At 31.4% G+C, this 17,296-nt stretch overlaps 1 protein-coding gene across 1 annotated transcript; it reads left to right on the top strand.

The window, feature by feature from the left end:
* The first annotated feature begins 3,076 nt into the window (after positions 1–3,076).
* On the top strand, positions 3,077–16,752 carry LOC134255642 (uncharacterized). The gene is made up of 4 exons (XM_062738164.1): positions 3,077–3,121; positions 12,263–12,311; positions 15,562–15,636; positions 16,567–16,752. The coding sequence occupies exons 1-4, from the start codon at positions 3,090–3,092 to the stop codon at positions 16,720–16,722; spliced, it is 312 nt and encodes a 103-aa protein (XP_062594148.1). The 5' UTR covers positions 3,077–3,089; the 3' UTR covers positions 16,723–16,752.
* Positions 16,753–17,296: the final 544 nt, after the last annotated feature.

The raw sequence follows: 17,296 nt of genomic DNA, 5'->3' as shown, positions 1-17,296 counted from the left end.
TATTTTATAGAGCCTTTTTCTGGTGAAAAATCTAAACATGGAACTAATTTGGTAGACTCTTTGATACATGTATCTTCATTTTACGAATTCAAAGTGATATATGCATATACCCTCATGCTGAACTGAACGGCACAAAAATAGACATTCAATCTCTATGATAAACATGATAACAGCTAACTTTTCAATTGTTCACTTCTCTTTCTTATGCGGCAATATACCTTCACCACCTGTATATGGAGCTTATATCTCTCAGTTGATTCGACATGCAATAGCATGCTTTTCGTATTTTTTGCCAAGTATATTTTTAGTTTCTACATACAAAGCTTAATTAAAATTCAAATCAAAAACTGGGGGTCAATATGCTTCTTTTAGCGCTTCAGTACATTTAATATGACCTTTCTGCACTGAAATTTGTGTCTTAATTAAAAATTACATCTTCGACGTTTTCCCTCCAATATTTTTATCCAATTAAAGCATGAAACAAAATGAACTCTAAGTCTGTTTAAAAAAGACACTTAAAATTGTGACTAAGAAAAAGTTTCAAATTGCTTTGCATAATCAATTATTTGACCTTTCTGCACTAATAAAATGTTATTTTTCCGGCATTGAAAATATAATAAGCAAGAACATTATTTTAAAGTCAAACTTTTTCTGATTTTCAGCAAATAGGTCAAAGGTATCTTGAATATTTAGAAAAGAACATCAAAATTGGGGGTATATGATGTACATTTTCAGATATAACCAAAAAAGTGTGAATTTTACGTTAAATTTGGCTCAATGTTTTCCCGGATTTTCAGAATATATTTACTATATTTGGCACACTTTGCTGATAGAATTCATAAGAACTAATTTAATAGATATTTCAGAACCAGCATAACATATTTCACTGCAAAAAACAGCTTTGTGTGCAACCAGCATGGAAAAATAGGCATCCAAAATTAACAGTACTGTTATAGTTCAAATGGAAAAAAAAATGACCATTTTCGTCTAAAAAAAACTTCTGCCACAAAATATAGTCCCTAGCTTAATTCTACTTGAAAGGAATTTAATCGCGGTTTTTTCATTGAATATAGTTTAATTTGCATTGTAGAATTCAGTTCTATTGTTAGAACCTAAAAATGATGCTTAATTTTATGAATAAAGGACCTGCGCGAAATACCTCAAAATATCAGGATCGAACGTCCTTAAGTTATCATTTCGTAGGTTCTATGGGGGATATAATGGTTTTGTCAGCAAATACAATTTATCAATGAGTCAAATGCTGGCTGACGTTTTTCATACTTATTGTTAGTCCATTATTTATACACTGAATTGACAACGGATTTTCCAGTTATTTCTAAATTATGGCAACGAGCACTCGGTGGATGTGACTGGCCGGCAGGGGATGCTAACTACTCTGTAGTATGGAAAGGAGGAATAAGTAAACTTATATTGAAAAATCATTATTATATTACATTTTGAAAACATATGGCTGGACCGGGAATAGAACCCGGGTCCCCTGTCTGGAGTTCTAGCCACTGAGCTATCCAGGTCGATGTCCTCAGTCCAGCCTAAATTCCTACACTTCCATGGCACCTTATTGCACCTGTGATATAGTATTGAGGTCCTCCTTTGCTCTGCTCTTACTTTGAATTATTTTATGGACTTCAGGGTCCAAACACTTTAATACTTTGACACTTTAATGAAAACTTTGAATTAATTTAATGATCATAATGATGACTTTGAATTTTTAATTTACTACCGTGAATTACAGTAAACTATAGTATTTTTTGTTAGGGCTCCCCCTTCCTTCACTAAAACAATCAATCACATAAGTGATTAACCTCTAGAAAGTCTTTTGTCTTCATAAACCTTGTACAAATTATAAAATGCTACTTCAAAAGAATTTTCAAGTTATAGATTAAACTCAAGAATCCCTCATTGTTCGAATAAAAACTGTGTCAATCATTTTTTTCACAAGTCACCTACATAATATTTTGACAATTAATAGATAAGCCTTTGCTATTTTACGTGTGTAATATTTGTCATAAGACGATATAAAAAAAACGAGAAAAGTAAGAGAACTTTACTCTTGACTTAATAATTTTATATCAGAACATTTGCTGGATTACACTGTTTTCAAAAATGTGTTTAATGATTGCTTGTCGAGCTCCATTTTTTAAGTATTTAATGAGAGTTATCTTTCGTTCAGCTACATTACATGACGTGCCTTTCTTCTATAATGCATAATACACGTATATATATTAATGTATCTTTTCGCAAGGATAAATGACGAACCTTTCAACTTATCATCAGTATTTCTCATAGATTTTTGATGAAATATATATCTTACCTGGATAATGTTATTTAAAGAAAATTGGGGAATTTTTGTGAAATTATGTCACAGTGTTTAACATATGTACAATTTTTTTTAATAGAATTACAAAAAAACGACACAAATTCGCATACCTAAGTACGAAGAAAAACGAAAGAAAGATTTCTTTGTGTCAGGGATTTATTTAAATTATTGATGACATTCTAATTAAAATATGTCTCAGATTAAATACATAAATCAATGAATCATTTTTTTGTTTGTGAAATGTATCCTTAACAGCGTTTTTGTCCTGTGATCGACTTTGGCTTTTGTGCAAAAAGAATTCCTCTTCTTCTCAACTTCAAATTCAACCAAGTAGGGCTTTCGTTAAAAAACAAAAACAAATTATGTTTTATTCAAAGACAATAAATATTGGTTATAGTATAAGTTTCACAGAACTTAAGAGGTAAACACAAAAAAACTCAGCAGAAGTATTTTTAATATGTATTTGTCAACAAAACTGTAATAAAAGTTTTTATTGTGCATAAATAATTTATCAAGGTAAAACAAAACATAAATAAAAGAGAGAGAGAGAGAGAGAGAGAGAGAGAGAGAGAGAGGAGTATATTCTTAAGTGGACTTTACTATAAATCTTTTTACAGTCAAGATAATATTAAGTCTGGCCCACACATGCGTCATTTCTACGTATTGATTTTTATGTTTACACACGTTATCTCTGACTCGGTATTAACCTGTTACCTGGTTGTTTGAAATGCTGTTACCAATAATGTGAAGGATGTATTTAAACCTAGGAAAAATTACATTTCTGTGCGTATTCTTATTTCTCTAATATTATTTAGTGTTAAAAGAAAAAAAATCAACCACTTCAAAGTCTCTATTTTCGATTCATCAAATGTATTTGCTTTATAACATGGCTGGCAATACTTTGATAAGAACAATCAAAGGAAACCAAGCAGATTCGCTTTCAAAACATTGTTTAATGAAAGAGCTCATATGCATCCTCAAAATAGATAGTTCGTATTCAGATAATCATGTGCCCTTTAATAAAGGGCATATCATTGAAAAATTAAGGTTTTTCCATCCTCCTATGATGCCATAAGTTTTTGAAAAAACTGTTATTTATTTAAATTTATGCCGACTAGAACAATAATTTTTATAAGAATCCTTATCAATAAGTGTAATGATAAATATTGTTAAGTAAAAGAATGTAAAAAATGTTGTTTTTTTTTAAAATAAATTTTTCAAACTTTAAAAAAATTGACAAGGGCAATAATTCCTCCTCAGTTAAACTTCATTCAGACAGTTTCATTCTTGTAATTCTTATGTAAAATAGTTTCCATGGTATTCAGAAATCAAAATTATTTCAGAAGTAGCAAGTATATCGGAACTTTCAACGTCAGAATTAGGCATTTAAACCAGTTTTTACATAATTTTATCATAAAATTTACAAAAAATGTACAATTTTTTTATGTTGAAATGCACTTCTGTTTATTTATGTCACCTATCTTAAATAATATGTCGACCTATACATTTTTAAAAATAATTAGTGAATTTAAACTATATTTAATGAAAATAAATGCAGCTTTTGTACTTTGAATCATTAAAATCGTGAGAGTGGAGAAACCTTAACACGTTCTAATCTGGTTTTCAAAATTTTAAAAATTACCTCTTTTTAATACTTTTAAGATATTGCTAAGCTTAATTGGTCAAACTCTTGATGAAGTTATGTTCTAAGTAGAAAGCACGGAAACTTACACATAATAAATTGATATCACCGTCTCTTTTATTTTTAGATATATTTAGCGGTACGTGTGTATTGTATTCACTGATGGATGATTTTTTTTCAAGATATAAACTCATAACTGCAACGGTGTGTGCAAACAAATTTAACAACGCGCAAATAAAAATTTGTTTGCACACACCGTTGTAGTTATATGAGAATGTATCTTTAAAAAATGACGATTTATTGTTTAAATCTACATTTTGAACTCTTGTCTTTCATTGCAAAGGTGATTTATATTTCAAAATTACTGTATTATCGTTCGGTTAAGTTCAAGTTAATGGGAGAGCCAATGTAACAGCTTCTATTCAAAGTAAACGTGTTATTTGATTTTTTGTATATGACGTTGCACTTCAACGACGTTCAACGTTTGTGATATCAAAATGAAACGTAATCCTTTACCCTTTGACCCCTTGTCCGTGTTATGGTGTTTTGAGTGCCGTAAATTTCCAAACAGTGTTTATGCAAAATATATCTGTAATGTAAACATTTAAATTTTAACTGATACGGATTGCAAATTAAAAACACATTGATCCTCCTTCACATTGCAAAACCTTTTATATAATTATGACATAAATCAGACAAGGGTAAATTATATTGTTCCAAATTGTATACGATCTATTAAATGATATGAATTTGTAAAATATTTTGAAAGGAATTATACGATTATTAAATGATTAGTATATAATTTAATTTTGTTTGTATTCTAGCCTCTCATTGGTTGATTGCCGAAAAATAACGCAAATTATTCTGTATAATCTGGTTTGGTATCAGGACACACCCCCTTAACAACCAGCCGAATCATATGTATCCATGCGATCCCCTCATTCCCAGTCCTTGGTATACATGGAAAATTCCAGATCTAATAAATATATTACATTAATTTAAAACAGTATCTCGATCTTAACTCATGTAAATAAACATCATAGCTACTAGGTCTATAAATCAGTTATACCCTCGCTTCTCATCACTTCTGTTACTATGGGTGCATTATTGAGTGGCAAACTCATTAAAAGCAAAACAATTTTACATCCACAGTTGTTTAATTATTTTAAAATTAAATTATAAGGAATAACTCTAATTCTTAGCCACATTATTCGATTTACTTAATTATTATAAAATCAAATTATAAGGAATGACTCTAATTCTTAGCCAAAAAATTCGAGTATAACCTGGTTTTGATCAGTTTACGCTTTTTTATAATCCGCTTCCGTATAATTTAGCCAGGAATGAGAGTCCTTAAGGCTGAAAAGCGTCATTTGATTGGACAAAAATAAATCTTAATTGTATAACCTGGGTTGCCTACATTACAATAACCTACTGTAAATCATTTTTTATTCGCGAGAACTTTATTTTCGCGTAATTACGCGAAACGATATGCTCGGCAAAATTTCATTCTCGCGTATAATAGAATTCCATAAGATTATGTAGAGTAATGACCACAATTCGTGAAAAATTTGTCTCGCTAAGAAAGAGTCAATGACTACCTCGCGAAAATAAGGTGTCGCGAAAATTAAGTGATCTACAGTAGTCAACAACATATATAAGCCACTTGATGTTATGTTTAAAATATGAACAATTTGAAAAAAAGTTTTAAGGGATATATTGTCTTGTTTTCTATATTTAGTGATTGAAAATAAAATTAAAAGTAATAAATTAAATAGCAACCCAAGTTATACTGTTATAACCTGGGTTGGAACAGTTTAAGGATGAATGACACACAACGTTTTATTTCAAAAATCTCTGAGTCAACCTTTTCAAACAACGGTTTCAGCATTGAAAGATCGACATCAGGTCTCAATTATTTTATATGATTTTTTTTTTGCATTTTTCAAAGAAAATGAAAAAAAAATTTACATCCAAATTAGATGCTTTGTAGTAAATATTTTGCTGTAAATGAATGCATCACATGAATACGTCATAAAATATCTAAAGAAGAACCGTAAAGATATCCAAAAAATAATAAAAATATATATTTATGAAAATTTAACACATAATTTGTGAATATTTTTTAAATTTGTGGTTAACTGGGGTAAACGTGTTCGTGAATCATATTTATAAAAAAATTGAAACGAAAGAGCCAAATTTCAGAGAAAATATTAAAAAAAAAATCTTTTTGGCCAATCCCGATCAAAATTAAACCGATCCTATCCATAATTGTAAAATTATTGGAAAAAAAACACAAGTCTGATTAGGTGTAATAAGAGTTAAAATACTATTGAACCTGACAATAAAATAAGTTTCTTTATTGTAAATACACGAAGAGGCAATAAATTAGCATTTTATTCATTTTGTGTTAATTTTGATTGGGATCAGTTTATTTTTGTTCGGATTAGGTTCAAATATTCGAAAAAATTAATTTCACTAAAATTTCTCATTTAGTTTCATTTTTTTTTTTAAATATGATTGACAAACATGTTGTCCTCAGTTGTGACTAGTTTTATGGTGTTTTTAACTACATGTACAGGTTTATTAACATATTCACAAATAATGTTTTTTATTTTCATAAATTATAATTTATTTAAAAAATTTAAAAAGTCTAACCAGCTTTCTTTTTATTATACATATTTTATTTATGGAATGCCATATACGACAGCCAACTGCTTACTGCCAACTGCTGACTGCTTACTGCCAACTGCCAGCTGCTTACTGCCAACTGCCACACATATTTGAAGAAATTTTATCTTTATATTAATATTTAAGTAAATTTAAAAAAAAAGGCGCGGATCTATAGGACATTTGTTCCAAGAGGGTCCCTCTGGTAACAAAAAAAAAATCCAAACCATAAATATTTGACAAGAAAAAAAATACGTAAAGTCCTTTCCTAAATATGAAAATTTATTTCGGCCGGGGAGAGGGGGTTCTTATGCGTCATACCTTCATGTGTATGACATTTTTCATACCAACTTAACACGAATCCACATTTTTGGTCGGGGAGGCTCCTTTTTAGTTGATTTATTTTATATATGTAGCATCTTTATTGGCTTATACATTGCATATAAATGCCACATCTATGCATGTAAAACATATTTTATTTGTACAAACAAAGAGATATAAATGTTTGATCGGCGTTTTCTAAGTGGATGGTCCAAGATCACTTTACCGGTAGTTCGTTTAGTTTATTTAACGTATGACTGCACAAATTTTAAATCACCCCCCCCCCCCTGGTCTATGCAACATTATAACACACAGATATATACATCTTTAATTTGAGGAAATGTTTAACTATAGAATATATTGGAAAATGGAAATTTATTTTCAAAACATCTTTCTCTGCGAAACGAGAAATCTTTTTTATTATTATTCTCTCTTCAAAGGTTTTGTTGTCTCCGGATGAAGGGGGGGGGTTACTTTAAAGATTAAAAGTAGAAAATAGCCATTTTATTACCTATTTCAAAAAGGAAAACAAATAAAATAAACAATGTACTTTATCAACCGCATATATTGAATATTACATAAGATAAAACATATTGGTCATTTTATTCTTTTCAATGTTACCAGGGTGATCCTCTTGGAAAAAAAATGTCCTGGATCCGTGCCTTTTTCCCCTTTTTCGTGAAAATTCATATAAATATCAATACAAATATAAAATTTCTTCAAATATGTGTGGCAGTTGGCAGTAAGCAGCTGGCAGTTGGCAGTAAGCAGTCAGCAGTTGGCAGTAAGCAGTTGGCTGTCGTATATGGCATTCCATATTTATTAGATATTCACATGATTCATTCTTTTACAGCTAGCTTTTATCTCGAAAACAACTTGTTTGGATATAAATATTTTTTTATTTTCTTTGAAGAAATACAAAAATTTCATTTAAAATAATTTAGAGCTAGTATTGCTCTTTCAGTGTTGAAGCCATTGTTAAAAAAGGATGAATCAAAGATCTATCAAAAAAAAATTGGTGTGGCATTCCACCTTAAGGTTATTTTATAAACCGCTTCGAGATTAAGCTTACTGTTCAAACCCAGTTTATACAATTTAAAGGACAGTATGCACGGTAAGATTTGTATAATAAGATTTGTATTATAATACAAAATCTTACTGTATATACACTCTTTATACAGTATATCATAAGATTTTTCGAATCTTATAAAACTGTATTAAGAAAAGAGCAATGTTCTATTTTCTAATACAAACCTTAATTTATCTATCACTTTCAACCTATGAAATGTAATGACACTAGGGGCATTCTATTTTTATCATTAGTAAAAAAGCACTTGGTAAATAATAATGATAGACTTTACAAGTAAAGACATCGAGATACTCGTGGCTTAATGAAAAGAGAAAAAGGACTTGTGGAATATATCAAACAGTGCATAGTACGATTATAGACACTGCTATCAGAGCCTCATCCTCCATTTTTATTATCTTGACAGAAAGAGAATAATGGCGGGGGAAAACACATTGGAATACGTAGTTTATTTACAATCTTATAAGATATGTATTAGCGTGTGTACAAGAAAGTGTTATAATACAAATGTATTATAATACTTGTATTATACTACAAATCTCATCATGTATACCGACCTTTTTGTAAATTTGAAATTAATTTTACTAAAATCAATACCTTGAAACTTATATATATTTTAAAGGTTTTACACTACCATTCCAATCGATAAATTTAAATCCCGGCTGGAACTCATAAATTTATTTACCTTGTAATTAATAGTTTGCTAAAACATTCTTATGGTACACAGTACTCTGAACATTTAAAACAAGCTCGAATTTTCGATTGACAATACAGTGGCTGCAACGTTATTGTTGACAACTAACACGAACGATCACGTTACGCGAACGATTCCGCACGATTAACGCATGATTAAACCTATCAAATTACACGAACGATCCTTCAGGCACACCATTCTATACACGTTGCACGATCTTACACAATTGCTAACGCAAACGCACGATTCTTCAAAATATTTAGGAATCGATATTTCAAAACGGCTACATACTATATTAAGATTTCATAGAATTATCAATATTATTTCATAGACTTTTAAAAAATCCGGAAATGGATGTTTCTGTAACTAAATAAATGTAAGACTTCATATTTTAGATTATAAATAATTATTTACTTGGTAATTCTCCGACCTAAGAAAACAGATCTTTTTCGTTCGATCAGAAGATGTACATGTATGTGAGCCATATATTTTGATTGAATTGGATCTCATGATATACAGAATGAGGGATACGATTGAGAAAAAAAAGTGGCAGCATGGAATGACTTCAGTTACAAATATATCCTTCTATTTTCATTGATTCAATGTTTTAATGTTTCTCTAAAAATAAGCTTGCCAATTATCTAACTTTTTTGCAGAAATTTTAAATTAATTAAAAGTAAGCTCAGATAATCAAAAAACCCAAAATCATGTCGCGTGCATGTATATTCTTCGACTAAATATTCATGTAAGCATTGAGAAATGTTTATGCTGTTGTAGAAAATATTTATTTTTGATGTATTGAATTTAAAAATATCTTTACCAAAATTAGCAGTAAACAAGAGTGAAAATTAGATCTAAAAAAACGTCGAAGATCTAAGTACGCTTTATCACAGTATTTATCGCGCCTATTTGACGAGAACTTAATATTGTACGACTTACTATATTGCTTGTTTACGAGCAATAATTAGTTCGTTTTGCATTCAATTACGTAAATTGCGCTTCATTCATTTTATTTGCATTTAAATAAATTAATTAAAAGAAAATGTAAATCCCATTGAGCTTGAGAAAAAAAAAAATACCACGTAGTCATGACATATTTGTCTTATATATCTGGATATTTCATATGTAAAGAACGTTAATTGTTATCTAGCAAACAAGGTTTTTGATAAACGTGATAACTTTGACTTTTCCATCGTCAACTTCCCTTACTTATGCTGCCATATACTTTCATCAGCTGCATCTCTCAGTTGATTCAATACACAAGAGCATGTTCTACGTATAAACAATTTCTTAAACGAGACATATTGAGATAACGAACAGTATCCAAAATCAAAAGTCCATTAAACAATACAAAATAGGAGCTGAGCAAACACGGTAAATTATTGACAATTAAGTTGATGAAACAAAAACTGCAGTATCGTATATTATCATCATTATGTTAGTTCTAAGGTCGTTACAATGTCCTTGCCAGAAAATGCAATAGATCATTGAGTCAAATGCTGTTGAAGAGTTTTCATACTAATCGTTAGAACACTGTTTTCACAATACATCGCTTTCAACCGGGGTCTTTCCAAATAAGCTGAAACGTGCACTAGTTACACCACGTCTAAAAAAGCCAGGACTGGATATGAATATCTTCACTAACTATAGACCAGTCTCAAATATTCCTTTCATCAGCAAGGTCATCGAACGTGTTGTTGCACAACAGCTTAATGGTCATCTCACCAGAAACGGTCTTCATGATGACCTGCAGTCAGCTTACAAGACCGGTACCAGCACTGAAACAGCCATCCTACGAATAAAAGCAGACGTAGAAGCAGTACTGGATGAAGGTGATGCCATGCTCCTGGTCCTTCTCGACCTGAGTGCTGCATTCGACACCATTGATCACACCCTCTTACTGGAGAGACTACATGTGGAAGTTGGACTTACGGACACGGCACTCTGTTGGATACAGTCTTACCTGAGTAGCCGCACTCAAGCAGTAAAGATCAACAACAGTGTGTCCTCAGATGTGCCACTGTCCACTGGAGTGCCACAAGGGTCTGTTCTCGGTCCCCTCCTCTTCCTGGTGTACCTCCTACCACTCAGGAGAGTCATCAATCAGTATGACATTAGCCGTCACGGATTTGCAGACGACACCCAATTGTACAACCGTCTGAGTGTTAAAAACAATGTCAGGTGTACGGAACAAATCAAGGTTATGGAAGAGTGCATAGCGAGTGTCCGAACCTGGATGACGGTAAACAAACTCAAACTGAATGATGCAAAAACCGAGATAATGGTGATTGCCAGCGCTCATAACCAGAACCGTGTTAAGAACATTCAGCTGAGGATTGGTGACGCAATAGTGACATCTCAATCTACTGCTAAAAACCTCGGTGCTACCCTGGATGCCACCTTATCAATGGAAACGCAAGTCAAGTCCATGCTAAAAAAGATATATTTCAACATTAGGAGAATCTCCAAGGTGAAACAACATCTCACCCAGGAAGCGTGTGCAAAGGTCATCAATGCAACAGTCGTATCCCATCTCGACTATCACAATGCCCTTCTGCTTGGCATAACCGATCGAACCATGCACCGATTACAAGTGGCTCAGAACAATGCTGCGCGTTGTCTCACAAAAACAGGCTACAAACAACATATCACGCCAGTACTTCAACAACTGCACTGGCTGCCTGTAAAACAACGTGTCGTGTTTAAAGTGCTGACAACCATGCACAAGTCTCTACACTCCTCCTCAGCATCACCATATATGAGAGAGTTATGCCCTACTTATCAGCCACAAAGGACTTTAAGATCATCGTCTGACAAATGGAAAGTAATAGTAAAGAAATCATCGAACAAATATGGCGCAAGAGCCATAAGCACATTAGGCGCACAACTGTGGAACAACTTGCCTTTAGAACTACGAGAGCTAGAAGCACATGGATCATTCCGCAAGAACCTAAAAACACTCTTGTTCAAGCGTGAATATAATCTATGAATGTAAATATCCCAACATAACACCTAGGACTCCATGTGTACCCTCTCGTATACTCAACTTCAGAAGTACTTTCCTGTGTACATAACAGTTTTTTATTTTCATTTTATTTTGCCTTGTCTACGTTAACCAATTTCATCTTACTACCATGTTTTATTTTAAGGTCCCTTTGTTTTATCGATTATTTACTTTCAATTACAGATTTATAGGTTTTATTAATCTATATTGTTTTTGAATATTAGCAAAACCATTGTACAGCGCATAGAAACTATATGTGATTTTGCGCTTTATAAATTAATAAAATAATAATAATAAAATAATAATAATGAGATGTCGACATATTTTTCCATTATATTCCGATCACGACAAAAAGAAAACTCAGGGTTCACTCCCCCATGGCACCTATATTTGCTCTGTTCCTGTTAAGTATTGTTTTATGAACTGTTGAGCTTGAGTACACAGTTTGTTACCTCAATGTGTTTCATGACATTGAAGATATTATACTAAATCAATTTAATTTGTAGGCTTGCCAGCGTCTTTTGTTGTAAATGTGCTACAATGTGGAACAGTAAGGTCAGTATTGAAACTTTTATTTATTAAGTATTGAAAAGAAAGCTGACTGCACTCAGTGGCAGGTAAAATGTTGTAAACTTCACATAAAAGAAATGCAACCAGTAGTTTAATTAAACATCTGTATTTTTATACATGTAAAATTGTATTCACAATTTAACATAGATTTTAACTGGAAGAAAAACTTAATTGAAAAAGACCAATCCGTAAATACTACAGATAATCGGTAACTACAGATGCGTATTAGTGCTACCTTCAACTCAACATTAAGAAATATCGACGACGCATTGTCAATTAACAATGGTAATTTCCAGTCTTATGTCGATTCGATGTATCCTGGTACGCTTGATATAAAAGATATCACAGAGATTGACAAATCTGTTTCATATCTGGATATTTTATTGTAAAAGATGTTAATGGTTATCTTAAAACCAAACCCTATGATAAACGTGATGACTTTAACTTTTCAATCGTCATCTTCCCTTACTTGTGCAGCAATTTACCTTCATCACCAACATACGGACTTTTCATTCTCAGTTGATTCAATAAGCAATGCTCTACGCGTATTAACAACTTTCAAAACGAAGTTGATAATGAAAAAAACAAGATGATGAAACAAGAATATCAGCAATCTCATTTAAAGTCATCATTTCGTAAGTTATATGTTTGATACAATAATCTTGTCAGTAAATGCAATTTATTATTGAATCAAATGCCGACTAACGTTTTTCATAGTAATTGATAGTTTCATATTTTTACTCTGAATTGACAATGGATTTTTCTGTTAATCCCTGATAATGACAAGGAAAGCACGGCAGATGTAACCGTTCGGCAGGGGATGCTCACTCCTTCATGGCACCTGATCCCACGTCTTATGTTTTGAAGGCCCGTGCTTGCTCTGCTCCTATTTTGTATTGTTTTATGGATTTTTGATCTTTTATGCTATACGTTATCTCCATATGTTTCATATAGATATGTTCACCTCTTGACATTGAAAGTTGTATTCCCACTTCTAAGAACAGATTGTTCTTTTGTAGAAGATGGGAATTCAATTTCATTCCATAGTAATGTTGGTACTGATTAATTCGAGGTTGACTTTTATTACTTGTTATCCCCTATCCAGAAACAGAAATTTTTTCTGTCCTGATTCTTGGATATGGAAGGGATTAGTTTATTTCTCTCCAAGAATTATGTCAGAGAGTCATTTTGCACCAATAACAGAGTTGAACTTCTAAATTATTATCTTATAAATTATCAGACAATTGATTGATCGCCTGCCGTAACACAGGATATCGAATTTTAAGGTCTCTCCCGAAAGACCTGCAACTTTTAAGTTGCTAGCCATTTTGTATCGATTCAGTTCAGTCGCGACCGAGATTTGAACCAACGACCTCCCGATCACGATGCGAGTGCTCTACCGAATAAGCTACTGTGAACGGTGTGTACAGTAATTACTTATAGACTTATTTTAAGAGAAACTATATTGAAATAGTAATACATATATCATGAATATATTTTCAATAAAAAAATCTACAGATTTTTTTGACAAGCATAGTGAGTATTATGCCCGATGAACACTTGCATGTCTTACGGATTTAAAAACGGCTGTGGAACAACTTGCAGTTGTGTTACAGTATCAAAGACATGCATGTATAAGGTACAATATTCAACTGTCGAACATTTTATACAATTTGCTTTTGTATTTTATAATGAGTAATAAACTTTTTGAAAGTTGAAAGTGAATGAGAAAAAACAGAAAATTTTTATATTGAAGAATGATAATTGAAATCCCTAATACGAATGAATAGTTTACATTAAACGTGCGTTTGTTTCCTAAGATCTATAATAATTTCACGGTATTAAAAATCCTGATGTGAGGTTTCCAACTCCAACATTTATCATCATTGAACATATTAACATATAAAAACAGAACACGACAAACATTAATCTTTGAGCTCCTTGTATGTCAATGGTAATAATTACAATTCGTTGGAAAAGAATAGTTTAATTATAGCTTTATAATTGTTATAATATTAAAACGAAGTAATAGGTTGTATTTGCAATAGGTATGAGTATCGATTTTAGATTAAAATCGATATAGAATATAATTATGTAAGTCATGTGTAATTTAGATAATTTTTTTTTCATTATTGAAAATTAATTGACTGTATAACATTTCGCTGTTTTTGTTTTATGACATTTCTGTGCAAAATAACTGCCTACTAAACTTAATGTTTTATTAACCCATTAAATAAAAGGCTGAAATGCAAAGTGAAAGAATATAAAAAACTACTTTGATCAACAGATACGACATATGAATTCTCTTTCATCTCTTGATATAAATTACAATGTATGGCTACTCCTTAAAAAGTAATAAATAATGGTGGATAATAATTCAAAAAATACTTCTGTACGTCATTACTACGAGCAAGAAAATATTGCAGTAAACACTGATATTGTCACTTCCATCGAAAAGAAAAATTTATGTCTAACTGGTAATGACTTAAGCAACAGATTTATTACTTTTAGGAGGTTTCCACCCAAAAAATAAATCAAGGTTATCTTCGAAATTTATAGCACATCTAGTTTTATAGTAATATTTGAAACATTGATCTCCCAATGATGTCAAGTACAATGTATCATTGATTGCAACGCGTGTACTTAGTAGATTTGCACTAAATAAAATGAGTTAGCCAACTAAACTAGAATGACACCCTCAATGCAAGATGAAAATATTGACCTAGAATCCGTAACATTCCTCGAATAATCATACATTATAGAAATACCAAGGCTCTTTGGAAGTTATTGAGACATTTTTTATACTCCATAATTGAAAGAACAGAGATAAATTCAGTAAAATTGGTCAACATTTTACGCAGAACGAATAAAACAGTTGTGCAAAATTTCTAATTTCTGTAGTAATTAGAAAATTTCTTGTGAATTTATAAACTCGTGTATGTTTAAGGTCCTGGAGCAACGAAGCTACGTTATTTTAACGCCACGTCAGTGGGAGATGTTTTTGCATACAAAACGATCGGGGATCGTTTACTTTCCTGTTTTTGTTCTCACATTTAACATAAGAAAAAACAAACTTTCTCTTTTCGTAAAGGATTCTTTAAAAACACATTTTGTAACAAACTGCTTATGAACTTAATGAAGTAGTGACTTTATTACGATTGATATAAATGAAGAGTATATGTTATGATAGGCTGAGCTCTTATATATTTACCGTAATAATGTTATATCTTTAAAGACTGCAGGATGTTATAACAAGATCTGCAACGTAACTGATATAGAGGATCCAGATGGAAAGGAACAGTGGTATCTAGTAAGTAATTAAGCATTAAATTCATATTTTGGGATGTTTTCGGTCCTATAACACATCTGGCCGTCCAGACAAATTGAATACCGTAGAATATGAATTCAATACTTATATTTACATTCTTTAATTTTTCTTCTTCATAACTGTTTATTTCGGTAATTTTAAATGTGAATTTAGAGCCCTTCAAAACTGGTATGCATTTTAGACGTAAGAGCCAATTGTGACTTCCGAGACTCGTTAAGTTAAATTACGCAAACGAATATTGCAAGGAAAAAAAGTGATAAATTAATTTAAAATGTGTTCGCATGTTGAAAACTGTTTGTTATCTCTTTATCCTTCATGTAATTAAATCACAACATGTAAGAATTAATCACAAAACTAATTGTAAGCATTCTTAGCAAATTAACGAGAACTTATCTACTTGGAAATTACAAAAACAGATTGTCAAATATTTTTTTAATCTTTAATACACTAGTATACTTGTACTACAACTACATAAATAATGGAATTAATAAATAATTATATGAAGGAACCCCAACAAACTATTGATTTTTTTTTTTTGCTTTTCACATATTATGCAATATCCAATAACATTTATTGAAAAAAAGTGGGAATAACCTTTTTGTAGTTAAAAGAGGGCATATCAAAAGAGAACATTAAAAAAAGCAATGTACCTTCATCAGCTGCATACAAAGTGTATATATCTCAGTTGATTTGATGCGCAATAACATGCTCTACGTATTAACAATTTCTTAAAAGAGGTAAAGTATTGACAAAAAAGTTGGTAAAACAAGAATATCAGCAGTTTCATTTCATGTCATCATTTTGTAAGTTCTGTGGGCGATTTGATGACCTTGTAAGCAAATGCAATTTATCATTGAAAAAATGGTATAATATTTTTAATCATTTACGTCGGTATGTTTCTATACATTTTAGTTTTCGACAAATCTGACGAAATATGACATGAATGTTTTGCCAGCATGGTGTGATTGCATTACAGGGAAGGGGGTTAATGTAGCTGTTGTTGACGAAGGTGTAAGCAACCATACAGATCTTCGACTTGTGAGTGAAATAATATATCAACATGTTTAATGTAAATTAATTAAAAGCAATTAAGCTAGGTTTTCTAGTCCAAAAGAGTCAATAATGTTTATTTATGTAAGAGTTGTAATTTGTAACTAGTTCTGCACGCACACATGTCCTTTGACAAGGTTCACGTATAGAGTATGTGGATCAATACAGTTGAACTGAATGGTCCAGGTAACAAGAGCCAATAACCTATTTTATATCAAAAACCTGATGGTTTTAAGTGTATATGAACAAAAGAATCTCACATTAAGCATGTATACATATTTACATACATTGAGAGAGGCCTTCTGTTTGTTGAGATTGATGGCCTCTAAATCGGACTCGGTGGTCAAGACCTAATAAAATGGCAGGTCGAAGCAAGTACATAAAAAACTTCATACAGTATTGGTTTATTAACGGTATGAATTGGCGCAAAACTCTCTGAGTTAAATTTGAAAATATGAATCCCGTTTTCTTTATATACTAATACTGTGTCCCTTAACATTTCCTCTACATTCTAGGTCATCATCGCTAAACTTTCAGCTTGCAGAAATATATTGCGATTTGTAGACCAAATCGCTAGATTAGCATTACTCGT

Source organism: Saccostrea cucullata, unplaced genomic scaffold, assembly GCF_032062105.1.
Source record: "Saccostrea cucullata isolate Sc308-1 unplaced genomic scaffold, CSIRO_AGI_Scuc_v1 ctg1570, whole genome shotgun sequence".
Lineage (NCBI taxonomy): Eukaryota > Metazoa > Mollusca > Bivalvia > Ostreida > Ostreidae > Saccostrea > Saccostrea cuccullata.
The sequence above is the reverse complement of the archived record's forward strand: the minus strand, read 5'-3'. Positions and strand labels throughout refer to the sequence as shown.

What these genes read in the sequence shown, in the direction of transcription:
- LOC134255642 (XM_062738164.1), top strand. Translation starts at nt 3,090, where the DNA reads ATGTATTTAAACCTAGGAAAAATTACATTTCT. An exon ending in CTACAATGTGGAACAGTAAG is followed by an intron (nt 12,312 to 15,561) that starts GTCAGTATTGAA and finishes ATATCTTTAAAG; the next exon opens with ACTGCAGGATGTTATAACAA. An exon ending in GAAAGGAACAGTGGTATCTA is followed by an intron (nt 15,637 to 16,566) that starts GTAAGTAATTAA and finishes TATACATTTTAG; the next exon opens with TTTTCGACAAATCTGACGAA.